Source organism: Nematolebias whitei, chromosome 21, assembly GCF_014905685.2.
Source record: "Nematolebias whitei isolate Nwh7 chromosome 21, NemWhi1, whole genome shotgun sequence".
NCBI lineage: Eukaryota > Metazoa > Chordata > Actinopteri > Cyprinodontiformes > Rivulidae > Nematolebias > Nematolebias whitei.
The window spans coordinates 16,662,162-16,688,888 of NC_056518.1; the positions used below are offsets into that span (position 1 = coordinate 16,662,162).

Genomic DNA, 26,727 nt, shown 5'->3' on the forward strand with positions numbered 1-26,727 from the left:
TATTTTTAATGTTTTTTTAGTATGTTAGTAGTATTTTTAATGTTTTTAAAAGTATGTTAGTAGTATTTTTAATGTTTTTTTTAGTATGTTAGTAGTATTTTAAATGTTTTTTTTAGTATGTTAGTAGTATTTAATGTTTTTTAGTATGCTTGTAATATTTTTTTTATGTTTTTTTTTAGTATGTTAGTTTTTAAATTTCTTGATGTTTTCTTTTCTGTTTTTTTAGTTTTTTAGAAAGTTGGGCCGGTTCTTCTCGTCCTAACCATTTCATTGCATTGTTGACCTTGTGTTGATTTTGCACCTGACAAATATAAACCTAACCCTTGCTATTCACAGGGGGCTGAGTGATACTTGCAATAACAGCATCGTAAGAGGGGGACAGCTGAACACGGAGGCTCCGCCCCTGTTTAACAATGGACAGGTTCTCTTAACAAAGATGTCTTCCTTCACTCCTCTCTCAAACCAACGTTCCTCTCTATCAAGGATGTGAACATCTTCATCCCTGAAAGAGCGTTGATCCACTATGAGAAGGTGTTAGTGATAAGACTGAGTTTGTTCAGCGTCTCAGCCTGAACAAGTCTTTAGATAAAAGACCAAACATTTCCATCCAGATGACCTGACTTATCTACCTGGATCATTGAGCATGCAGCAGGATATTATTTAACGCTTTACATTACAGATTAATGCCTCATTTACACCTGTGGTGAAACATTCTGTGAACATGCCTACCAGAGGCGAGATTCATCTTCATCTTCCCAACTAAGATGTAAACCCTGCCAGAGACGGTTTTCAGCACCGAACTGGAAACTCTTTCCACAATGATGTTACTGTTCCACGGTATGTTGTCTTCCCTTGAACAAAAAGAAACAAATCCCAAAGTTTACACACCGCTACCCAAAATCTAAAGGTTTGACATTTTGTAATTAAAGCATTATGTCTGCATTTAAATACAAGGCATAGAATATATTGTTACAATTTCTCTGCTGTTTCCAGACTTACCCATGGATTCCATCCACAAACAGGCCTTTCTCGTTTCTTCTCAGGAACCACCTTTTAAGATAAACCACACTCTCCTGCAAAAAACACAGCTCGTCTGAGAAAGGTCAAAAGGTCAACCTAAAACTAAACAATGCATTCTTAAATGTGTCGGCAAATCCAAACGTTTTGGTCCGCAAACAAAGCAAATTTTATGTTTTATCAAAAATGATGCACATTCCAGTTTCCTACAAACTTAAATTAGAAAATAAATCCTAAAAGTCATTAATTATTTAAACATTTGTTATAATGGTTCAATAAATTAAGTAGGTTAAATGTCTTCTATTATTTCGTTTAAATGAAGACAGGTTATGAAAACAAAAAAAACAGCTCCTGATGGTCTTTGTTGCTTTTCTGCTTCTACTTACAACTGGGAACCTTTTCTGCTGAGGCCAGTGGTTGCGTCTGAACACGCCCTTGTCTTTCTTGGGTATCAAGATATGGGGGGAGTTGATCACAAGCGGGTCTTCCAGCAGAATAGGTTGTGATGGTGAGTCATCAGTGTTTGACTGGCCATCAGTGGAGTCAACAGGCATCGTTGCTTCAGGAGTGGATTTTAACGTGCTCTCTTCTGTTTCACTCATACTCTGAGCCATAAGGACAGAAGTGTCTCCGAACTCGTGCAATCTCCCTACAAAACAAAATAAAGGATCAAAATAAGATTTATGGTTATTGAACATACAGTGTAAACCTAAATTTCTGCTATTGCTCAATAAATGCATACTTTTATCTCCATCGAAAAGCTCCCTTCTGCTGCTGTTGGGAACTTCTCGTCTCTCCTTTTTGTTCTTCTCCCTCTCTTTCATGGAAGCAAACATCTTGGCTGGGGACATTACTGGTAATTTTTCCAAAACAACATCGCAACCTGTTCAAAATTGGCAGAAAAACAATTAAAATGGACAGAATTTTATCCTGTTTTTTTTTTCTCTTAAAATGCAGAAAATGGAGACAACTCACGCATGTGCGAAATTAATCTTGTTGTGACAGCATCTTGGGTCATCTCTGATTGGTCAACAGGGAACCTTCTACCATCCAAATCCTGCATATAAGTCTTGTTGAGGGTGTAATCCTCAGTGGAAGGTGGTTTTCTTTTTATCTCAGCGGTTCTGCTGATTTTATTAGACACCGGATCCTTACAGGTCCTCTTCCTTAACCTGGTCCTCATTGGGGATAATTCAGTGGATGGACAGAAATGGACATCTTCCTTATCAAAGGTATTTCTTCCACAGTTTCCTGTTGGTTGCATCTTCACTGCAGTATTGCTGGACACAATGAAGCCATTCAAGTCACTGATCTGAGGTGTCCCTTTGCTGGGCTGATCTCTGATGGCCAAAGGCAGAGGCTGGGACACAGCCGTCGACTCCAGGAACGCTCTGCCCCCTCGTACTCCAACTGGAGAGGTGTCCTCCAGGGGTCTGCAATAACCGCAGGCTTTTTGAGGACTGGAAATGGGAGACAGAGTCAAAGCCTGGGCCTCGTTGCAATAAGAGTCAAACCTCTGGTTGTCCTGGAGCTCGTCGATCGTCCATGGGTTCGCAGTTTTCTTCCTGGGAGAGTTGAACTGGGCTCCACGTTGCTCTCTGACGTTGTCGCATGCAAAAGCTCCCTCCTGCGCGAGCATCGCTTCCTTTTGAACTTTTGATTTTAGCTTCGCAAACACCTTCGCTGGAGAGTCAAAGCCGGGATGTAAAGTATACGACGCCATGGTTTGGGGGGCGAGTTAAATCTTAAAATGATCGCTACGTGAATTAGCAGTTAGCTCGCCAGCCCGCAAATTCAAATTCAAATTCTTTAACACTGCGGCCTATGGCTAGAATACTGTGACGTACTTCCACAACAACACGTCACTACCGTTTTTTTTCTTCGTCGTTTTAATCGATTTGAAATAAAAAAAATAAAATAAAATAAACAATTCTGAGCATTTTCTAAAATAAATAAATAAAAAACATTAAAATTAGAAAAGTTGAAAACAAGCGACTTGTTCCACGCGAGTACTCCGCCTTTTCCCCTTATAGAGCGCAGTGAAAAAAAGCGTAGAAGAAGAAGCAACTAACTGCGCAGGCGCAGTGCAAGTGACATTTCCTGATTGCGATTCTAGGACACGAAAATTAACGATTTTTAAAGGAAGTATTACATTTCATAGCTTTAATTAACGCAGACAAAGCCAGTACTAATACTACTATGGAATGTTTCAGTTAGTTCACACATATTTGTGAATAAAGTGTCTTATCCGGGTAAAAACTTGAGCAGTGACTGATGCAACATGGCAGTAAGTCGGTGTTTTCTGTCAGCATTAAGGACGCACGGTCAATGTCCGAGCCGTGAAGCTCACACTCTGGGACTGAAGGCAATCAGCCAGGTGTCTTCTGTTGTGGTTTGTAAAAACGGACAACCACAGGGAGACACGCGCCTTGGAAGAAGATCCCCAGCTTGGGGAGGAGGAGGTCGGAAGGGCGACTCGTCCTTGTTGAAGTCGGTGTCTTTGGGTCTGGGGATCTGCGGCGCGGCGCTTCTGGACAGTCGAAAGGACGAGCAGGAAGACACTTCTGTGCCAGGAAGGTTTCTAAAACTCGTTCTGCCCTCTGCTCGTTGTGCTCAGCCCTTCAAACCTGACAGCCCTCGCTTCAGATACAACTTTATAGCAGATGTTGTGGAGAAGTCCACCCCAGCTGTGGTTTATATTGAAATTGTGGGCAGGTGAGTTGAGCATTTATTGGAAAATTAATATTCAGGTCCTTAAAACTCTCTTTACAGAACTTTTATAAGCTTGATATATATATATTTATAAACTAAATGATAATCCTGAAGAATATCATCTAAGCAGCAGCTTTGTGAGGAGAGAGTGATGCTTCTCAAAAGTTGAGACTGAATGGAAGAAAAAAATCTTGATTCTCAATTTGATTAGATTTTTTTGTTCTGATATTCTGAACATTTGTTAAAGTGTGAAGTTGAAAGGGAATGAAAAACTATAAAGTTTTGACCCAATCAGACGAATAAAATGTGACCCCTTTTTAAGATTCCACAGCCTAAATATAAAAGTCAAGAGGGTAAGACGGTCATAATGTTTTGTATTTTAATAGCTTATGATTTTCCCTTCATCACATCTGGCTTTTAAGCACAGTATGAACTGGATATGCACAAAAGGCACGTACAGTACCTAAAAATCTGAAGTATAGTTCTTCACTTACTGAGTTTATCATTATTTATTTTCTCCACTAATGTCTTACATGTCAGGGATTATTTTTAGTTTATGAAATTATTTAAAAGTTCCACTAGAGAATGTATCTTTACACATTTAGTCAGGACTAGAGAGGCTGAAACTGAAACATCCATAGTATAATTAACAAAAATCCCATTTACTTTTACTATCACTTTTGACACAGGTCATTAAAAAGTCACTTGTTTAAAATGATTAAGTATTGATTTATGGCGATTACCTTCAATAATGTGTAAAAACATTTGAAAGCACATAAACTACAAATATGTTTTTTATGGAGTCTTAAAATCTGGAATCAGATTGTAGTATTTTCTGAGTAGTAAACAAACAAATGAGTAAACAATATTTGTTTTTTTCTCCGTTATTGTTTATGAAAGGCTGTTGATTCATACAACATAATTTATCCATTGTTTTGGCTAAACAAAAAAGTAAAATTTTCTCTAAAAAAACAAACAAAAATAAACTGAGCAGAGTTAAAGATGCTCCATGAAGCCACTGGAAGAATTATTTATTTTTGTAGTACAGTAAAATAATTTCTCCACATCTCCAATCTTAACGACAACAACAACAACAAAAAGTAATAAACAATATTTTTTGTTTAAATGAATTGATTGTTGTAGATTTTTTTTATAAATGCACAGTCACTATTTATATTTTATAAGTTATCCTATTTTTTGATATTCCCATCATTTAATCTATATATTTTTTTTTACTTTAATTCAAAAATTAATACTTGGTGGTCTAAAAGAAGCTGAAAGTGGTTGCATGTAAGTTTTCATTAACCAAATTATATTAATTTCCTTTTCTTGTCTAATAGCAATCAAAACTATAACCTATAAACTAAATTGCATAAAATATTAAAGAATATGGAGCAAACTGCATTTTCCTTGAATTCAATAAGGAACATGTTTGAATTTTCAGTCCTGCTCCTCTTTATGTTCACGTATTTTCGAATAAGCTTCAAGGTTCTTTATTGCCATTCACATCACATGTGGTACATGAGGTGGAACGAAATTGTGTACACAAGGCCACAGTTACATCCATAAATAGCAAAAATATAACGTGTATATAAAGAAACCGTAACAGAACCAGATACTGAAGCTCACGTTACTCCCAGTAAAAGCTCGTTGCACGGTTGTTTAAAAGATTATTAACGGCGTGGTCCATATACATTATGCACTTTGTTTTTGTTTGTTTTCCCCTCAGGATAAGCCAATGATGCATTTTACTTTCACTCTAAAAGTTGCTTTTGTTCTTTTGACAGAAATCCATTCTCAGGAAGAGAAATCCCGGTGTCAAATGGCTCAGGTTTTATCGTCAGCAGCGACGGCCTCATCATCACCAACGCTCACGTTGTGGCCAACAAGCGAGGCGTTCGTGTGAAGCTCACCAACGGAGACACGTACAACGCCACGGTGCAGGATGTTGATCACGAGGCGGACATTGCCACCATCAAAATCACCCCAAAGGTGAGCAGACGGTAAAAATAAATTGAATTTGTGTGTTGCTGGATTCATTTTTGTTCAAATGAAGGAAGCAGAGGTTGAAGTGTATCAGAATCAGGGTGAAAATGTACAAATATAAAGAAGATGTATTAAATATAACTATTAGATACAGGTTTAAAACTATTAAAATATAGTGGCATACACTTCAAAAGTATCAGTCTGAGACATTTTTACTGCATGAATTTTTCAAACTTTGTATTTATTTGACATAAATCTTTTCATATTCTGCTAAGAAGTATTTTTTCTTCTCAAGGTCTCCTGATTTGTTAGATGATACTCAGATTTACAAAATCTCAATTAGTCACAAGGTCAAAAACGTTTACTGTGCATAATGCCTGAAAGTGTTTTGTGCCATTGTCTTCTTATTTGTTCTTTAAAGAAACAGCTTCTAAGTTTTCCAAATTAAAGTATGTTTGTGATTCACACAATCTGCAGAAAAAGGTTCATAAAGTCTTGCCGTGTTTTAGCTAGTAGGAAAAGTAATGTGGAACTAAAGGCTGATTTAAAGTCTATACTCTATAACGGATCAGGAAACTCGACCATTGGTCGTATCAATGAGAACATTTGGGCAAAAGTGTGAAGCTTCATCTCAACATCTCATAGTTTCTTCTCTTCTGCTTTGCAGAATCCTTTGCCAACACTGAAACTCGCTCAGTCGTCGGACGTTCGACAAGGAGAGTTTGTTGTCGCCATGGGAAGTCCATTCGCTCTGCGGAACACAATCACATCAGGGATCGTGAGCTCAGCTCAGAGAGGCAGTAAGGAGCTGGGCCTGGCAAACTCCAACATGGAGTACATTCAGACCGATGCAACCATCGACGTGAGTGCTTTTAAATCCAGTTTTAGCTGTGCGTTTCACTTTTTAATAGCTGAAATTACCCTGCATCAGAAAAAGACAGATTTCTAAATACAAACATTAGATTTGGCTCAACCTCTTTATGTCTCATATTATTTTTTTTCCAGTTTGGGAATTCTGGCGGTCCTTTGATTAATCTGGTGAGTCACACTTCCTGCTTGTCAAGTGTTTATATATAAAAATGCTGTGCAATGTAGGAAAAAAGTATGAATTGTAGTGTCCTGTTTATAATTACCTGGTCATATGCTCTAATTTAAAACAAATACTGCAAACATGCTCCTTTTCCTGCACACACACCCATCAACACTTGTCCTGCTTGTTGAAAATGTAAATAAACCCTTAGAGCTAAAGGGATAGTTCTGTTTTCTTTGATGTGCAAAGAAATGTTGTGGTCAGGACAAACATTAAATGCCACCAGACTCCTTTGACAAATAAAATAAATTTACCACGAACAGCCCTGATTTAGTGTTGATAGTTTTGAACCATTGAACGAAAAACCAAACGATGCAGTTGTGTTATTTTGTTTATAGCTCTAATCTTATTTTTACAGCAAACATGCATAAAAGCAAAATGGCTACCAAGAAACAAGGCAATTATTTTGCTAACATTTATCTTTTTGTTTAATATTGGGTTATACTTTAGCCATTACAGAAGGGTTCAACTTAATTGTAACTGTCCCAATAGATGTAATGTGGTGAAATTAGTACCGTACTTTCCACCGTACACGTTGTGCCGCCGTATAAGTTGCATCAGTCCAAATATGTCTAATAAAGTGGGAAAAAACATAAATAAGTTGCTTCGCTGTATAAGTTGCATCTATTATGAGTCACTGCTGACCACCCAGAAACGTGAGCCGGTGCTGTGCCAAAAATCGATTGGCTGCCAAATGGCGGCCGTAGGAGCGTGCACGGGATGACTTTAACAAGAATTTAACAAGAATAACAATTAAAAACAATCTTTTTTTTTGCTCAACATTATAGCAAAAGTGTGTCTCAGTTGAATTTTTCCTTAATAAATGCACTTTAACAGTCAAATCAGCTGCATTTCAAAAATCGATTTGCGGCTGTGGGAGCGCGCAGAGGGAGGACTCGCTGTGTATTTCTTCAAAATTTAACAAGATAACCACCTAAAAACAATTGTTTGCTCGACATTATAGTAAAGGTGTGCCTCAGTTGAACTTTTCCTTAATAAATGCACTTTAATGGTCAAATCAGCTGCATTTCACCTGGGTGGCGAAATGCAGCTGATTTGACGTTTGCTCCAGGAGTTCCAGAGCGAGATGAAGGTGGCTTTGTATGGCAAGCCCAGTGTCTCATTAATAGCAACTTTTACCTTTTAATGAGACACTTGACTTGCCATAATGGTTGAGGGCCCTCTGGTGGCTGAAAATGGTAGTGTTCAATATTTTCCATGTCTGAATGAATGAAATTGATAGATCTCAGCCAAAAATTGGGTTATATTTATGGGGAAAAAGCTTATTAGTCACTTCAGTGTACAAGTCGCAGGACTTGCAAATTTATGAAAAAAGGTGCAACTTATATAGCGAAAAGTACGGTAATAGTTTTATTTAAACCAAGTGGTTTTTAGACATTACTTTGAATAAACTGTGTCAACTATTATTTTATAAATACCTGTTTGTTTCAGGATGGGGAAGTCATCGGTATAAACACCATGAAGGTCACTGCAGGGATCTCATTCGCTATTCCATCTGATCACGTGAGACGTTTTCTCGAGCAAGGGTCGAAAAGAAAAAGTAAGTATAGATGAAGCAAAAGCTTTAGATTCTCATGGAGACGGTTAATTCAAAGGTTTACCGTTTATTCAGCTTCTTGGTTCAGTGAATCGGGAACGAAGCCCAGATACATCGGAGTTATGATGCTGACGTTGACGCCGAGGTAATTCATCTGTCAGAAGTGCTGATGGTGACAGCACTGCAGCGGTTGAGCGCCATTTGTTTCGCCCATTTTAGCATCATCGCGGAGTTGAAGATGAGAGACCGGTCCTTCCCGAACGTGACGCATGGCGTTCTGATTCACAGAGTCATCGCAGGCTCACCGGCCAACAGGTAATAAATAGTTGAAGCACTTTAACACCACAAAGGTTGAGTGGGAAATATACTAATTTCCTGGCAAGTATTACATTTGTATTAAATTTAATCCTGGTTCGTACGGCGTCAACAAAGTTCCCATTTATTCGCAGCAATTCACCTCCAGAATGTTTTCAACGTGTGGAAATTCCTGAATGAAATATCTGATTATATGCAACTGCTGTCATTGTTTTAGAGCTGGCATGCTACCAGGAGACGTCGTGGTTGAGATAAACGGGGAGAAAGTGAACACCTCTGAGGAGATCTACAAGGCCGTCCGCAGCAGCAGCAGCAGCATCAACATGTTGGTGCAGAGAGAAAACGAGTTGCTTCTGCTTCAAGTGATTCCTGAATACATAGAGTGAGCTTCACGAGCGGATGACCACATGGTTAGAGGAGGAAAAACTGTGAAACCAATTAATGGTTGTAGTCAAAGGGATTTATTTTGGTTAAATGTGATTTTATTTGCTCTCCAATAGTTTATTGATAATTACTGCTACTCGTTTAAGAAATGCTTTTTCTTAAATTGTCATTTCTCAAACTGTTTGGAGCATTAGATGATTTATGCCTGGGTTTTCAGGTCATTTTTTATCTTTGCAAACTCAATTAACACCAAAAATGCATTCATTTTAAAATAATAAAATGATTCTTACAACGGTGCACTTTTTTAAAGCCATTTATTGTTAAACAGCAAAAAGTAGCATGAGAGACTCGACACTATGGCAAAAGAGCAATGGTATTTAAACTACCATTCAGTGAGTAAATAAGTCACTATTACAAAGGTTGCTATGATGACAATGATGAGCAAAAGATTCAATTTTAAATTGCTTTGAGCATGTCACACAAATAACTGACAACATGAATCCACTTCATGTAAAAAAAATAAATCCCAATCCTGCATAAGAAAGGAAACGAATGTGAAAAAGCTGATTTCACTGAGCCGTGAAGCCATATTAAGTACATTTCAAATTTCCCTGGTATATGTACAGTAACACACACTTACAGTGAAATAATAAAGTGACATGTACTGGGCTACACAATTAAACATTTTTAGCTCAAACACAGCTATTAACTGGAGAGAACATTCAAACCACTTACGGTTTAAACTGGTTTTTTTTTTAACTTTTGGATTAAAGAAATCTTTTAGGTACGAGTACTACAACATACAAGTATGGGAGGAAAAAAAACTGTTCGTATTCCATTAAATCTACTTTAAAAAGGCTTAATATATATTGCTGGTAATATTTTTTTTCTTCTTAAGAAAATAGAAGTTGTGCGACCGAAGCTTACAATACACTGCTGGCAGTAGCGCCAGGCTCTGACCTGCTGGAGAAGGGTCATCCGTCAAGGCGCTGTGTGCTGAGACTCCCCAGAAGAGGAATAAAAATAAAAAAATTATGTTGTATGATGCCTGAATTTCTTAAACCAAAACGCTGCTATGGTGTTTGTCACGGTGGAATGCTGCAAATATCAAACAATGTGCACAAACAGCAGCCAAACTATAGGTCGAACTCATACAGAAGTGGCAGTGGGGTTAAGTAGGTGGGGTTCTTGGAGAGGGAGTGACAATGTGGGGGACTAATTGTAGTGTCCAGTCTAGTCCAGCAGTAAAGTACGGACTCAGTTGACGTGGTCCAGAGCACGCAGCAGCTCCTCCCCCTGTAGCAGGTACTGACGGCCCTGCAAGGGGGCGTTCACCTCGCAGTCGTAGCTGGTGAGATGTGGCAGGGTAGAGAGGGGGCTGGTGCTGTCTGAAGAGGTGGCGAGCAATCGACTCGCCACGTCTTAAGACATAAAGACAGGTATGAGTAAGGTGTTGCTTTAAGAAACATTGGACTGTAGCAAAGATCTGGTTTGCTCACCTGAAGGCAGAAGAAGTACGGTTACTCCTGGCTCTGTCGCCTTCAGCTTTTTGCCCTTCTCAAGTTGATCTAGGGGCAAATTTCCCTGATAATTAAAAAAATATATTAAATACAGATGTTTCATCTCTTGCGCACTCTACAAATTGATTCTGAGCCATCAGACAAACCTGTTCAATCATCTCTTTGAGTTCACTCAGTTTTCTTTTACGCTGCGTCTTCTGAGCTGCCGGCGTTCTGAGGGACACGGTTTTCTCCACGTCAGGAGCCCTGCAGCAAAACAATTATCCATCACATCACATTTATGTATGAACGTTACATAAATGTTTTTTTTTATTATTTTTTTTAAAAGCATCAAAGTGGCGTTTGGGAGATTTTACCTAGCCAAGTCTATGGTGGCTGGAGACAGCGTACTGACAGGCTCTGGTGGTGCTGGAGAAACTGTGCGACTGTCTGAAGGACTGAATAGAGATTTGGGATAGCTGTGGGCTTCCTGTTTGATGAGGACTGGAGACGTCTCAAGAGATTTGACTGGTCCACAAGTGAGAGGCTCGTCCGGAGTGAGGCAGCGCAGCTGGAAGTCGTCATCCATGGGGATGTAGGGCGCCAGCATCTCCAGATCCAAGTCCTCCATTGGCTGAAGGGGAAAATGTGAGTTTCGTTATCCATTTTTCATTTAGGCATGTGCAGTAGAATGGACATGAACACCTATGATACATTTAGAAGCCACAATTGTATTAAGATGCAGCATTCTGGAGGAAGATGGTGTGAAAATACATTAATCACATTATATTGTACCATAACATTAATATAATGAAGATGACTTACAGTACATGTACATACAGGTGCAGAACCTTACCTGTGTATTAAAGTGGGGTTTGGATTCTGGGTCAACGGCAAAAAACTTCACCAAGTCTAGTTTGAAATCTGAGTTCATGTCTGAATCTATGGGGAAAGAAAAGCCTAAAGGATTTTCTGCCTGAAAAGAAAAAAAGTCACATTTTAACTCGTTTTCTGTTAAAAATAAGTGACAAAATAACAGTTGTCTTTCAGACTGTTAAAAAATATTTTACCTCAGAAGAAACGTGGGGAGGAGTGGTGGTTGGGGCTGGAGCAAAGTTCTCAGACTTTACCTCCTCAGAGGGGGTGTTGGAGACAGTAAAAGCCTCACTTGGGGGCAGAGGGGACAAAGGCAGAGTCAACTTGTCGCTTGTGGAGGGCAGCATCACGTCACTGTAGAGGGGATCATCTTTCAGCACGTGGACGTTCGATTCTGTACCTGAACGGAAATACAGATCGGAATGGTTATTTTTTTTTTTAAGTATAAACAGAAGTATAACTTTTCTAAGATTATGTGGACACTAACCAGGACAGCTGAAGTCCAGCGAGATGAATGTGTCCCCAGCTGCTGGTGCCAGCTGGGTGAGAGCCTCAGAATTATGCTTGAACCGTTCGTAGAGGGTGCCCACTGGTCCAGGCCCCACCATCTCTGTGAAGAGCTTGACCACATCCAGCTGTGGAGTCTTCTCCTCTTTCTTCACCAGGACAGTGATGCTGCTCTCAATCTCAACATTTTCTTCTTCTTCTTCTTCTTCTTCGTCCTTCACCGGCTTCACATCCTGAGTTTGCTCCAAAGACAGGATTAGTTGGTTCTCCTGGATCCCGCTGTTAAATAAAACCAAAACGTAAAACTAGTCTTCAAATATTTCTTGTGGGAGAAAACGTATGGAACTAGTTAAAGAGACTGCAGTACCTGAGCACAAAGTTGACGCACACGACACACTGTGGCTGTGAGTTCTTATTGTTGTAGATGACGGTGGCCTGTGTCTCCACCCATACAAAGCCCCCTCTTTTTGCCAACATTCGGTACTGACCCGTGGTGACCTGGCCCTTAGCAAACACTAACAATAATAAAAACAAAAGGTCGGAAGGAAGAAAGGATAGACTTCAACGCTGTTGGTCAAAATTCAAGGTTTGTGAAATTCAGCAAAGTATTTTTTGTTCTTCTTACAGTGGTGGTGCGTTTTGGTAAGATGGTCCGAGTCCAGAGCGTGATAGTACTCATACACAGACCGATTCAGCAGGTCCTCTGGATCATAACCCACGAGTTCTGTGATCCTGTTAAAAAAAAGAAAAAAAAAGGATCGTTTTAGTACCCGGGGCCTCGTGTATGAAACATGGAGTCACATTTTTAGACGAGTTTCAGTATTTTTCAGTTTCATATTGTCGAGTGAAAAAGTTGGCGTTGTGATATGCACGGTCTCACGGCAGGTTGAAAAAGTTTGTGTGCATTTACGCACACTTCCAACATTCTTAACGTGTGTGAAACACTGTGTGAAATCTTTTTTTGTGCGTTCAGGCGCATTCGGCGAAACAAAACGGATACGTTTATTCAACTCGTTCACAATAACTCATCATTGTTCAGTTGTAACATAAAATCGGTTCGAGGTCGGTGAGCACAACCAGAATTAATACATAAGGCGCACCGGATTATAAGGTTCACTGTGGATTTTTGAGAAAATTAAAGGATTTTAAGTGCGCCTTATAGTCCGAAAAATACGGTATATATTGACTAAGACAGCTGAACTAACCTGTCATCACAGTATGTGAACTTCATATCCATCGTGTGACGGCTGAGAAAGGTCTTCGTGTCCAAAGGGACCTCGATGTTGGAAGGGTGGGGGATGGGATCACAGATCAGAACCAGGTATGGGACCGGAGGCTCCTTCTGCCCCTCGGTGGTCGGCTCAGCGTGACTGTCATGAACGTGCACACGACCCGAGCAATGAAGCACCTACAGAAACAAACCGGCAGGGTCGCGACCTTTAAAACATGTTGACCTTGGATCCTTTTCAAATGCAGAAGAATAGAGTTCTTTAAACATTTATTTAATAAAATAAAATAAAAATCATTCAGGGTTTTGAGAAAGTGAGTTGTCATTTAAGTCTGCAATGACTGCAACTACAAAAAAAAAAAAAAAAAGTAGTCATAGAAAAGTCTTAAAAAGATTTAATTTGAAAATATCTTATTGGCTGAAAAATATTCCTCTGTTGACAATAAAATCCCCACATCTACTTCTACCATATATAAACTTTTTATATATGATTATGATTGACTTGACAATAAGTATTTCAACAATTTATACTACTGTAGTTTCCATTTATTTGACAAACTACTAGTTAAAAATATTAACATCTCTAACTGCAGTGTTTCCAAGGAGTGCGGCCCACCATGATCATGTCATGTAAAAAAAAAAAATAAATAAACATTTATACATGTTTGCTGCAGGAGTGCACACAGCCTGTTTGAGGCACTTTCTCAGGTAAACTTAATGATTTCTGCAGCTTTAGTTCTTGGAATCAAACTATATATTAGTACTAAAACGTGTGAATGCTCAGGATTGATGCAACGGCATTCTCCGTTTAACGTTTCTTTTAAACCGTCATGATGTTCTCTATGTGAAAATGTCAAAGTGTTTATCACGAATATCTGCAAATTCCAGATTACAGTAAAATAAACTAGGTTTTGGTTGTGTGCGCTACGCTTGTTTATTGTTGGAACAATACCATAAGGTATGGTGAGAAATGTAATTCAATAAATGAGAAAATATGACAAATTGTATTTAAAGGCTAAATGTGCTGACATCTTTAAAATATAATACATTTGAGTGAAATAACCATTTGAAGGAAGAAATCTCTGTCTAGTAAATATAAAAGGCAATTTTTAAGTTATTTTGTACTGTGCAAAAGACTGTGAAATAATTTTTAAAATGTCACCCTTATGAATACAACAAACTTATATAAAGACAAACCTCATTCTTTCAGTGTCATCTTCTACGAGTTTTATTACTGTAATGACTTGTGAACATCACACTGTTTTGAAAAGGTTCCAAAATTCTGACCTGTGGATTTTCTTGCCACTAAAAGTATTTGAACCTTAAACATCTCATGGCTGGGAACAACACAGGGAAACTAGACATATCCTACGCATTAAAACAGCAACAAAAAGCATCATTGCTTGCCGGAAGAACATGCTAACAGTTTTGTTTTCAGCACATTTCTGTGTGTTCGTTTCTCTGTAGCCTACCTTCCACGTAGCGGACTTAACATTGACGGTGCGGCCCCTGCTCGTCAGGGTGCATTTCATCCGGACAAAGAAGCTCCGCTCTGTATTTGGTTCCTTGACTTTCTTAGAGCCTGAAATCCCCAAAAGAACAGATATAGAGCTGTGGTTAAATCAAGCAAGCCTTCAATTTATGTTATTTTCACATATTGGAGTGTTTTTTTCCTCTGTCTCCATTTTGCAAACTGACAAAAGTTAACATTTGCATAAAGTGGCACCATTAGGCTGTAAACTGCTGCAATGTGGTGAGTTACAAAGAGATAAAAAGGAAGTAACATTACCAGCAGTGACAGTTGAGACAATATCAGTGTGTAGAGACAGAAAATGAGCAACAGATTAAAATGAGAGTTTTGGAAGTTTAAGCAAAACTTTGCACTAAAACTCTGCAGAGAATTACATTAAAAAAAATGTATTAAAAAAAAAAAAAAGGTAAACAAATGTAAAGTTTACCATTAAAATGTGTCATCCAAACAAGATGACTAATCACTTTAAGAACAGGAGTGGAAAGATGCTAAATTTGTCCAACTATGGATTTGTCACTGCAGAGTCAAGTGGATTTTATCATTTGAAGCACAAACAGACCTGACTGAGAGCTCTCTCTGTGTGTGTCTCTGTTTCAGTCAAAAGCTGCATTATTCAGTGCGACGCTGCTCACCTGTTCTGTAGATGAGCATCTCTCTCAGCTCCTCCTGATCACAGGGATGTGTGAAGTCAAACACACTGTGTCCAGTCAGGTCAAACTGCAGATAGACAAACCAAAACGGCAACTTTAGAGTCTGACAGTTCACATATTCTGTACATCAAGTTAGCAGCGGTGCATATCTTGTGTTAAAACAGCAGCTACACAACTGTAACTTTATTGACAATACAATGTTATGCAACAGACTGAACAAACCTAATTTTAAACCCAAATATTTGAGCTTTTTCCCCTTCAAATTCCCTTCCTCTGACATATGGAGTCATTTCAGACCAACCTGTGCAAGCCCGAGGCACTTGTTGACATTCTCGGAGAGATAGATCATATCTCCATCTTCAGACAGCACCATTAGAAAGCCTTCCAGTGCCTTTAGGTAGAAGCCGTTTAGCTGAATATCGAGCTCGGTTTCATTCTCTACCATTGGTTCATCTAGAGGAGATGAAAGCAACGGGGTGCAAGGAGAGATAAATGAAAAGTAGGGGTAAAAAACAAAACAATGGAGATTAGGAAAATGTTAGAAATCTGTTGAAAAGCATTTATATTCACACAGGAGGAAAATAAATTACACACGTGTATTTACAAAGTAACCTATATGTGTGTTTGGACCGAGCAGAAGGTTCGGTACTTCCCCCACTTTTCCACTTCCACTTGTCTGAGGACTCTCACTTTCTTTATGTTGCCCTTTCCTTTACTAAGATGGTTTATACTTGCATTTTATCACTGCAGTTAGAGATGAGGAAAAGATGCGGACAGGTACTAACCTGTGCAGAGTAGTTTTCTCATGCGCAGGTAACTGATGGTCAGCCTCATGATGGAGGCCTTGTCCAGGCTCGAGCCGGTGCTGTGGGGGAGGGGCAGCTGCTTGGCCAGGTCATAGAACACCTCTGACTCCTTTCCACGACGGCATCTCGCTGCATCCCTCGACTTCTCCTTCCTGCGCTCTGAGCTCACCCTGCAGGAGACAGACAGGAGGTAGGTCAGCCGCATGCTGGATCTTCTACTCACTAAAGTAAACCTCCCTTCTTTCGAACTGAATGTCTGCGGAGGCTGAATCCAGCAGCTGAGGCCTTCAACAAGCTGCCTTATGACCCTGCTACTGTTTGAACACACGAGACACATTCACGAAGATGGACATCTGCACCTGGCTGATGACCAAAACAAACAGAGCCCACACACATACAAGTGATTTGTCAGGGAGGAGTAATCTGTGTTTTGGTACAGAGGCCAGCCACGGTGCAACAATCACTGTCACGCATACAAACTTGGTCAAACAAATCTACAGGGACAAGCGATGAGAAAAGAACACACACACACCCAAACAAAACCATGTGGGACATTTTATTTGAGCAGCTCTTAAATCTGCTCACAAGCTGAAAATAGAGCAGTTAATTAAAATTAGTCTGCTACAAATCACATCAACTGGAAGGCTACGTTTTACATGAAAGCTTTCCATTACATGCGTGTTGTGCAAACCACTCAGCAGCACAAACAAGTAATCCTACGAGGTTAAAAGATATTCAAGTGTGAGGCAGATCATTGTCACAAACCTGGAGCTGATGTAGCTAAAACGTTTTTCATATTACGTGTGTACATATTTATACACCTTAGCAAATCATTGATCACACAGAAGGACTTCATTGTTTCTCCGTCAACAGTTTTGATAAATAAGAATAAATTTTCCTGTCAGAATATCGAAGTATTACGGTTACGAGGCAAAATTATTTTTAAATGCACTGCAACGTGAACATGGAAGATACAGAATCAGGTTTTGAATGTCAAAAATCTATTTTATTAACAATCTGTGCTGCCACGTTAAGTGTCAGCAGAGTACAGTCGCCCCTCGCAGTTCGACTTTCACGGACTCGTTCTTTCGCGGTTTTTCAACGTAAGATTGTACATAACACATGATTGTCAACTTTAATATTACATGATTGGGACGGTACGAGATAAAAAGTTAACGGAAAAAAATATATACTTCGGACATTTTGTAGTTTTCTTTCAAAAAGCCTACACAGTAACGCAAGTCAAAAGAACTACATTACCCAGACGTTAACAGTGCTTCCAGCCGCTGCTTTGTGCCAAAATGGAGGGAAACTTTTGCAACCCAAATTCAGAAGTAACTATCTATCAAGCTCACAGAACTGGCAGGAAAGTCACAAATAATCCTGAATCTCAATTACCCACACCCACATCAACCTGGATCGGGCGGTGGGCTTCATCGCTGCAGGGTAGGTCTGCTGAACCGGAACAGATTTGAACCAGAACTGAGCTGCTGTTCTGCAGAGCTGGTGAGTAAAATTTTGCAGTACTGTACAGTACATATACATATGTTGTTAAAATACTGTAGGTTTAAGAGTTTAGAACAATGCAAGAGTGTGGGAAGGGTTTATAAAACTTTATATATGTAAATACAAAAATAAATATAGTGTTCCTACTTCGCAGTTTTTCACCCATCACGTTGGTGTGTGGAACGTAACCCCCGCGATAATCGAGGGACTACTCCAGTTGCTGAATGTTGTCATCTGTTCTAGTAGCGTTAGGGTAGATTCCTGTAGTAGAAACATGTAGCAGTAAAGCTGTGCATTCACATCTTTTTGTCTTGGACTAAAATTTATTTATTAACCTTTATGTAACCAGGCAAATCCCATTGATATCACAGATCTCTTTTGCAAGGGAGGCCTGGAGGCAGCCTAACATGCATGTTTTTGGTCTGTGGGAGGAAACTGGAGTACCTGGAGAAAACCCACGTGAGCATGAGAAGAACATGCAAACTCCACACAGAAAGACCCCCGGTCCAACCAGGGATTGAACCCAGGACCTTCTTGCTGTGAGGCAACAGTGCTAACCACTGAGCCACCGGGCTGCCATGTGCCTGAAGTAATCACAAGAGGACTGACATTAGTAATTCATTTAAAGCCTTTGATGTGTGTATACATTTACAGTGGTAAAACAATGAATCACATTAATTTTCTTAATGTTAAGTGAGCATCTACACAAAATGTTTGTCAGCATGTGTGTTCTGGGCCCTCTGTATGAGACATAAAATAAATAAACCTGTTTTTTATGTGAAATAAGCCAGAGTCATTTGTTTAAAGTTAATCAAAATTTATAAATAATTGTTTTATAATCACATTGTAGCCTTCTGAATCATGATTAAATGAACATGTGCCTCGATTCTCATCTCTACGGAGTATCACAGCAATTTATGACAGCGTCAACACCTTTTCTCTCATCAAAGTTTGAATCTTTTACGCATGTCGTGACAATCACCATGATCAGCATTGAGAAAATTAAAGAACTGATAAATATTTTAAAAGTTGTTGCACATATACCACCCACTGGGAAAGTCATTTGAGTAAACAAAGAGTCAAACAACCCTATGAACTTTGAACTCAAAATGACAACTAATAAATATGTACATATCAGCCTTTCTACAAATTGTTTACTTATTTTAGCTGCTGTGACACATTTAACAAAAAAAACCATCCTGTGACACATTTAACCATATATAGAAAATACATCCTGTGACATTTCTCTAGAACACAACCCCACACGCAGCGGCAGAAAGTATTTCTGTATTTCTAATTTGCCAAATCCATTATGCAAGTGGTGAATTTATCTGTACCCAAACAGCAGATGAGTGGAATAAAAGAACTTGTTGCTGGATAAAACGCAGTAATGTGCCAAAAATATGTATATTTCAAATCAAAACCAAGTGGCCCGTTAGATTTGATAGTTTTTTTTTTTGTGAGCTGTGCATTGAAAGCAAGACCGTCCAACAAAGACAAGCACAGTCCACCGTTACATAACGCTGCTAATCCACTGCAGGCACAGCAGTTTTCTGCCTCACACATTTAGTTTGCAGTCCCACTTGCAATTCAGACTTTATTTTGTTAATGAGGGTTTAAAAGCTAACATTAAAGTTTGCAGATGTGGCAATGTGGACTTTAGGCCAATGAAAATGTATTTAACCAATGCTATCAGAGTTGCTCGTCTGTTCCGTTACTAGAGGCTGACCTATTTCACAAGAGGAATGCTCTCCCCACCGCTCAGTCCTGCTCTGTGTGAAGACAGTTTTGTTATATAATCCAGCTTGAAGATGGTCTAGTACTCACACAAAATCAAATAAGAAAATAAACCCATTTTGCATTAAATTAAGCTGTATACAATTCTGGTCATTTAATTTTTCTTTCAAAGGGTAAGAGTTTAAATACTTTTTTTGGATCAATTCTGTGAAGCTGCTATAAACTACACTCAGTTGTAAAAACAGAATAACAGAGTTACAGCATGAGGTAATGGTGAATTACTGTAAATAAAGGCACACTCTTCCTGGAAGTTGAATGCTTTAACAGTGTGTTTGTATAATTCTGTTTGCATTGCATTCAGTTAGTAAAAAGCCCTATTCGCATGGGATTAGTTTTACCTAGGGACTGCATGTAATAAATAAATTACTCCCCAACGTCTGCTTTTTATGTGGCGCATTCGCACGGGATAACCAAAGCCTGAGATTTAGCTGAACTTTATGGACATCTTCCAGATATGATGTTAACGCAATGCGTTAACATGACCGGACCAGTCCATATAATGTGCGGGCCGGGTCTGTCTCAGGCTTTGATGTGGTTTTACAAATCAGCAAAAATAAAACTAAATAAGAATGCACAGTATAAAAGTGCGTTAATCTACTTGGTGAGGAGGAGGCAGGTCTGACTGGATGGTTTATGAGGTGAAAAAAAGCCACGTTAAGCTCAGATGGACACGCAGCCGCTGACCCGCCAGTTGAAATGGACTTGCGACCTGTCCAGGGTGTCCCCTGCCTCTCGCATAGCGAAGGCTGGACATGGGCACCAGCGACTCCCGCTACCCAAAAAAGCAGAAGCAGGTAAATATAATGGATGGATGGATGAGCTGATCACACACGCGTCCCCGCACCTGCTGTCATTTGCCGTGAAAGAAGTAGCAGCATCTACCAAAGCCAAAGTGAGCAGCGTCTTCATTTAAAATAGCCTTGTTCTGTATTTTTCCAAATGATTTTGCTTAAACAAAAACTGTCATTACGTATCGGATCCCGCCCACTTCTGTACAAATCACAAAGATGCATATTCGTATTGGATGAGTATTATCACAGGACCTCGGAGTTCAGCAAAATATAGTAGGTAATTTGCGGAGGAATTTTTACTTTACAAATTACTGACATGACCGATTCGCACGGGATTAACAACACAGACAATCTCCGTAATTATTACAAATAGCATGTGGTCCCTAGGTAAAACTAATCCCATGCGAATAGGGCTAAAGCCAACTCTTCACCTAAATTTGATTTATTTTTACTATCTAGCTGTTGCACATTGTTTGTATGAAAACTCCCAAAGTTTCTAAAAGATACCACAATAAGACACAAGAAATAAAACGTAAAAACTCAGAAGCTGGCAAATTTACACCACTTTCAAATTGTTTGTCACTCCAAGGCAAACTATTAATATCCATTGTGGGATACTCAGCCAAGTTGTCAGTTGAAGTTAAAGGTATTCACATCTAACAAGATCAAAATGAGAGTGTAACTCATTACCATCTGCTAAAGTTACAAGTTTTTAGTTAGTTCAGTTTGAGCCACATGTTGGTACAATCAGACTAAAACTGAACTTTTACTTTGGCATTCTCATGTGTTCCTTAACTTTATTTCCACTAAAACTAGCAGGCAAAAACATTGATTACAATAAAATAACTTTAGTGTAGACTGACATTACAAAGTGTGCATTACAAAAATAGAAAGCGTGACGTAAAAGTAAACCTTTTTTTTTTGTTAAGCAGACGCCAGACTGCTAATTAGTTCAAGGAAGGAAAGACGAATATGTACAGAGATATTTTTTCCATACATCCTTCCTTGCATTGTTTGGACATTGCAAACTCCTAACAACCGTGCTAAATTTATTAATCAAGAAGAATTTCCAGATGCACATGATCGTGGCAGTTTTGTATCTTTAGAAACTGGTAAAGGACCGCCGCAGGTTTTCTCGACCCATATCTTTACAGGTTTTTATCTTTTTTTAAATCATCAGTCAGGATTGCCTATTTAACGCTTATGAAGCCCACATTTCTCATTTGGTTAACCAGAACATGCTTTTTAAACACAGTTATGAAAAACAAACATATTCAACAAAGATTTAAGTGTTAGGTAAAAGTAGGTCATCCACACGCACTTTCGTTATCAACCACAAACCAAAACATCTCTGTGCTCTGGTTAAGCAAGCAACCAGTTTCAAGTTCTAACTGGCCTGCTGCTCGAATCCCTCAGAGCAACCTGCTAATTGCCAACCAGTGAATCGCTACACACATTTGGCCACTCCTATTGACGTCAAGCCCCAGTTATTAAGGGATGAGGCAGAGGCATTACCAAGACACCTCAACGAAACCAGTTAAAACTACATTAAACCAGTCTATAGCACATGGACCAAACCCTACACACATTTATTAAAAGGCCAAAACAATGCTTATACTTTGCCAGGATTATCTCACAGGGTGCAAAATTTCTAAGCAAACACGGAGTGAAGCCCCTTGACAACATAAAACATCACTGGGGCAACGCCTTCAAGTAGAAAGGTTAAGAACTGCAGGTCAATGGCCATCATGTGAACTTGATTTAACAAAACATAAATAAATAAAATTGTCTTTTTTTACTCCACTTTCTCTTCACTCCTGTGACTGGAGGTCTTTCCCTTGTGACACTAGGGCCATATTTTTTATTTCTTTTTAAACTGACCATTTTTTAGATAATGTGCAGGCTTTGCCACTGTATTAACCAACCTGACCACGTTCTTCCTGCAGTAAATGGATTATGCGCCTTAACAGGAAATGATATTTGGCTGAGCATAAGCTTTGCATGTGGCTCTACATGTAATGGATCAGGTTGGGTGGAAATAAACAGCCTGCATTAGTATAATGTTTAGTTTGAGATCCTATTTAATAGTGACTAATGGAAATCTTTTCTAATAATGAAGCTTCATCATAGAGTTGATGCACTGTAAGGCTTGACGGACAGCTTGAATAAACAACCAAGTCTTTTATAGTGAGGGTGTTAAATATTTTGATCCGGTACCGGTAATGTGATCCCAATGTGAGTATATGCAAAAGTCACATCACCAGATCCTCAATATCAAGTATATCACAACAGTTTCAAGTATTTATCAGTGAAAAAAAGTCTGATCATTTAACAGAATTTACTGGCACGAATTAAAATGTCTCAGACATAGGTCTTTCTTCAGAAGCATCTGGCATTCGTGTTCCGGCAAAATCCATCCGTCTATTATCTTTTGCCCACTTCTTCCTTTTCAGGTCACAGGGGGTCACTGGTGCCCACATCTAGCAGTCACTGTGAGAGAGGCGGGAGACACCCTGGACAAGTCGCAACTCCATCACAGAGACAAACAAGACAACCATTCACTCTCTCACTCACACCTAGGGACAATTTAGAGTTACCAATCAGCCTAACATATATGTTTTTAGTCTGTGGGATGAAACCGGAGTACCTGGAGAAAAACCACGCATGCACGGAGAGAAAATGCGCACTCCACTCAGAAAGGTCCCCAGCTGAGATTTAAACCATCAACCTTCTCGCTGAGAGTCAACAGCTCTAACTGCACCACCGTGCCGCCCCTGTTCCAGCAAAATTAGCAAGCAATTTGATTTTTCAAATCAGCATCACAAAGCACCAATACGAAGCCAGGTACCAAAGCGTTTACAAGCCATTACAACATGTCAAATATCCTTCAAGTGTTCACAAAGCTCATCTCTTGTGTTTGTTCCACTGAAAATATTATTATTAAAATTTTAAAAAGGTAGGTTTGAAAATGGGAAAATAGTTGTTGTTCTTCGAAACATACTCAGTTGAAAGATTACGGCAAGTTTCAAGAGCGTTTTACTTGTGTTATTAATAACTAACAATGTAGAATGTACCATAAATTCTTGAATTTTGCATGAATTGGACCCAGGATTAGGCGTCAACATGAATATTACACATTAAAGGGCAGATTATAGCTTTAAAAAGTCATTTGAGGACATGTTTTGCAGTCCTGTTCTTGGCTCACACTCAAATAAGACCTAGTAAATGTTTTCGTAACAAAACCGGTTGCTCTCCAAGCCTTGCCTTACAGGGTTTGCAGTGAGCATCCCTTGAAAGATACAGCCATTTATTTTGAGCAACTAGATCCACTAATCCTCTGTGGTCAATGTACTCTTGGCCTCATGGTCAAAGTTAGCAGCCACTAATAAGATGTTTCCACACTTTGCTGATGAGTAGAGTTAATCCCTTTACATCATGCTTTCCTACTGCAATGGCTGACAAGGTAATATTTTACTCTTCTGATCAAACTTAAAAAAAGGACTTATTATGTTTTAGCACAAAAAAAAAGCCAGCATTTTGCTTACACAAGGCAACTTTTCTGAGTATTATCAAAACAAAACAGTGCACCTCCATTGATTTATTATTTACAGAATCCATATTTAACACTATCTGTCAGTCAATAAAGTAAATACCTTTTCTCTTGCACGAGGAAGTCACGGCTACTTACATTTAAACTAACACAGCACGCACAGAATACGTAATTAAAACTATTTAATACAGGTACAATCGGGTTGAAACGCTAAAATGAACCGCTCTATCTGTTAAATGGAACAACAGCCTACATTTGACGAACTACTTAGCTGCGTTAGCCGCATGCTAACAGCTAGCAGACAAACCAACTGCAAACCAGCAGTTAACCTTGAAATAAAGGCCGTGTTGTCACGTGAGGTAACTAAAACCAAACAAGACTCGAGCTGTGCAGCGGCTTTAAATATAAAAAAAATACGGCATGAGCATAAGTTGCTGCGACCTTACCTTTTCTTTTCAGGTATAATTCCTGTGTCCATGTCAGGACGATTGGGCTGGAGTTGAGCCTCTCTATCGGCGTCAAACTGTATCCGGCGCGTCGACAAAATGAACCACAATCCCACGATTTTCAAAAAGATGTAAATCCGTGGATCCTCAGGGAGTTACATAAGAGCTTCTGTTGGGTCTATTTCGTGCCCCCAAAATTAAAGTCTCAACGACTAAATCCTGAGACTGCTTTTTGTATAAAAAATAGTGCCACGCTGGATAAGAGCTTCTTCTCCGAGACAATGTTACCTCATGAAGGGTCACTGGCTCCTCCCACTGGCGCCGCGGGGACGCGCAGTCACATGATTTTTTTTACAACATCGAGGACGCGCACAGGAAACGAGTGATTCATTCATTCAGCATAGTTTATTCATCTACTTTTACAAATGTTTCTTCAATAGCTTTTATAATGGCTGTAATTTACCTCATTATTTGAACGGGATGAGGTTACTTTGACAGACAGGCAGTGAATTACTAAAAACTGTTGGACTACAACAATAAAATCAACTCTTAGAACTTCTAAACTGCGTGTTTTTATTGATAAATATGATCATATTACAATACTGCTTTTATGTTGATTCCAAAAAAGTTTTTAAAATTGATCAAATGCATTCGTATTTACAAGACACGCTAAATGTGTTCTGTGTGGATGCTACATGTTATTTTACATCATAAATGTTTGCATAAGTTTTAATGAAATGACAGTTGCAACACTGAAGGAGTGTCTGCTTGAAACCCACTAATCAGGTTCTGTTTTCAGTCTTACTTAGAGGAAATAATCATCTCAATGTTCATAGTGCAATGTTATATAAGAAAAGACAATGTTTTCTCCTAAGTACGGTGTAACATGCTGCTAGGCATTCCGTTTTCATCAAATTTATATTAGTCATTTTTACGACACAGAAATTTTTCATTTGAATCCTTAGTAGCTTGGATCATTTGTCATGTTCTTTATAGCCAGATAAGATGAAAACTACTATATAATGACCTTTACATTAAAATCACTTAAGACATTTATTTTCTTTTAGTTCTCCCGTTTGGTTTTACATCTGCCATTTTTTCCTCTTTGAGCCTCTTCAACCTGTTCATTCTCATTGTTTGTAATTCTGCTATTCTTTAGAATTAAAAAAATGAGACTAAACTAAGAGGAAAGTCCACTCTTTAACTAAAAGTACAAACATATTCACCATAAATTCCGTGTAATATCGCTTACTCAGCACGTTGGTAACCATTTGGCAGTAAAAAACTGAGCAAAGTGTTGGATGGCATTTTGCAGGACTGGCACGTCACCTCAGTGTGAAGCAGCAGAGCTGAACTTGGACCTGAGTCATAACATTAATTTATTTTGTAGAAAAAAAAACTATTCAGTTAATGCAACTAGCTAACATTTTATCTGGTTAGAACTGTTTGTAATATGGAAACCAAAAGAGCATTACAAGCCTATAAACCAGTTAGAACTCCTATTTATCTACTCTGTAACCTTTGTGATGTCTGGGAGATGACTGAGGTGCAAACCACAACTTTATTTGTCCAGATCACACTTCGAAAATCACACCCCAGCCCCTGCCAGTAGGAGCAAACACTGCAAGGATATGGTTTATTAAAGAAGAGGGCAAAAAAACAAAAAAAACAAGCTTGCCTGGTTGGGTTTTGTGGCAAAAACTGTATGTAAAGGACTCAGGTGCACGATATCACCCTTACATTAGCATTGAAAGTGAAGTGTTGAAATCCACATGAAATATTGTATTGCCAAAATTATATTACTGGATGCTGTTTGACAGGAAACTGTATGCCACAAAGAAAAAGTAGTGATATGAAGCAATGATAGAGGCATGAATGCACACGTTTTCATGTGAAGCACAAAAGGTAAAACAAGTAACAAAACTAAAGGCCTGATATTCTTTAAAAGAGTGCATATCACCTGCTGCTTTTTCATGCAAGAAATTTAGAATATGATTAACTTTGGTAAAGTTATAGCCATTTTGGTCAAACTTGAAAATAATCTCATATCACCTTGCATCATCTACTTGGAGTTTGTGTTGTGAATGACTGTCAGCTACTACTACCTCAAATTTTTCTTCAATATCTGTAAAACCAGCTGGGTTAGAACCAAATTTGTATTTTCTAAAGTCAGCTGGCTGTGGTGGACACCTTGCAATGGGCTGAGTCCAAATGTTAGTGGCTGTCAACTCAATGATTACTTTCAGAACATTTGAGTAAAACCCATTCAGAGGTTTACAACATCATTTGCTAACAGATAGGTGAATCCAATAGTTATCTGCAAAGTTTTAGAGATGGTTCACAGAACAAGTTGGGGCTTAGTCTTAGCTGCTAATGTACAAAATCTTTTTTTTTCATTCTTTCAACCTTTATTTAAACAGATAAATCATATTGGGCCTCGAAGACTCATTTACAAGTGAGACCTGTTTGAACAGGGGG

General features: G+C 38.9%; 3 protein-coding genes across 3 annotated transcripts in view; 1 reads left to right on the forward strand and 2 right to left on the reverse strand.

The window, feature by feature from the left end:
- mis18bp1 (MIS18 binding protein 1) overlaps window positions 1-2,828 on the reverse strand; it is a 5,108-nt gene extending 2,280 nt beyond the window's left edge. The window contains exons 1-5 of the mRNA XM_037695343.1: window positions 1,993-2,828; window positions 1,760-1,900; window positions 1,404-1,666; window positions 1,000-1,073; window positions 730-851 (exon numbers count right to left, since the gene is read on the reverse strand). Coding sequence (XP_037551271.1) covers window positions 730-851; window positions 1,000-1,073; window positions 1,404-1,666; window positions 1,760-1,900; window positions 1,993-2,740 — 1,348 coding nt within the window. The 5' untranslated portion in view covers window positions 2,741-2,828. The remainder of the gene's footprint in view (window positions 1-729; window positions 852-999; window positions 1,074-1,403; window positions 1,667-1,759; window positions 1,901-1,992) is intronic.
- A 204-nt stretch (window positions 2,829-3,032) lies between these two features.
- LOC119427318 (serine protease HTRA2, mitochondrial) lies at window positions 3,033-9,178 on the forward strand. The gene is made up of 8 exons (XM_037694905.1): window positions 3,033-3,732; window positions 5,517-5,721; window positions 6,383-6,577; window positions 6,721-6,753; window positions 8,258-8,366; window positions 8,439-8,508; window positions 8,583-8,678; window positions 8,896-9,178. The coding sequence occupies exons 1-8, from the start codon at window positions 3,299-3,301 to the stop codon at window positions 9,062-9,064; spliced, it is 1,311 nt and encodes a 436-aa protein (XP_037550833.1). The 5' UTR covers window positions 3,033-3,298; the 3' UTR covers window positions 9,065-9,178.
- Window positions 9,179-9,417: 239 nt separating this feature from the next.
- On the reverse strand, window positions 9,418-24,536 carry hif1aa (hypoxia inducible factor 1 subunit alpha a). Its single transcript, XM_037694897.1, has 15 exons — window positions 24,250-24,536; window positions 16,139-16,329; window positions 15,655-15,806; window positions 15,336-15,420; window positions 14,645-14,754; window positions 13,150-13,352; window positions 12,570-12,676; window positions 12,312-12,459; window positions 11,925-12,223; window positions 11,632-11,837; window positions 11,418-11,537; window positions 10,939-11,195; window positions 10,729-10,828; window positions 10,562-10,646; window positions 9,418-10,483 (listed from the first exon to the last, which is right to left on the reverse strand). Exons 1-15 carry the CDS (start codon window positions 24,279-24,281, stop codon window positions 10,320-10,322), a joined length of 2,259 nt encoding a protein of 752 aa, XP_037550825.1. The 5' UTR covers window positions 24,282-24,536; the 3' UTR covers window positions 9,418-10,319.
- Window positions 24,537-26,727: the final 2,191 nt, after the last annotated feature.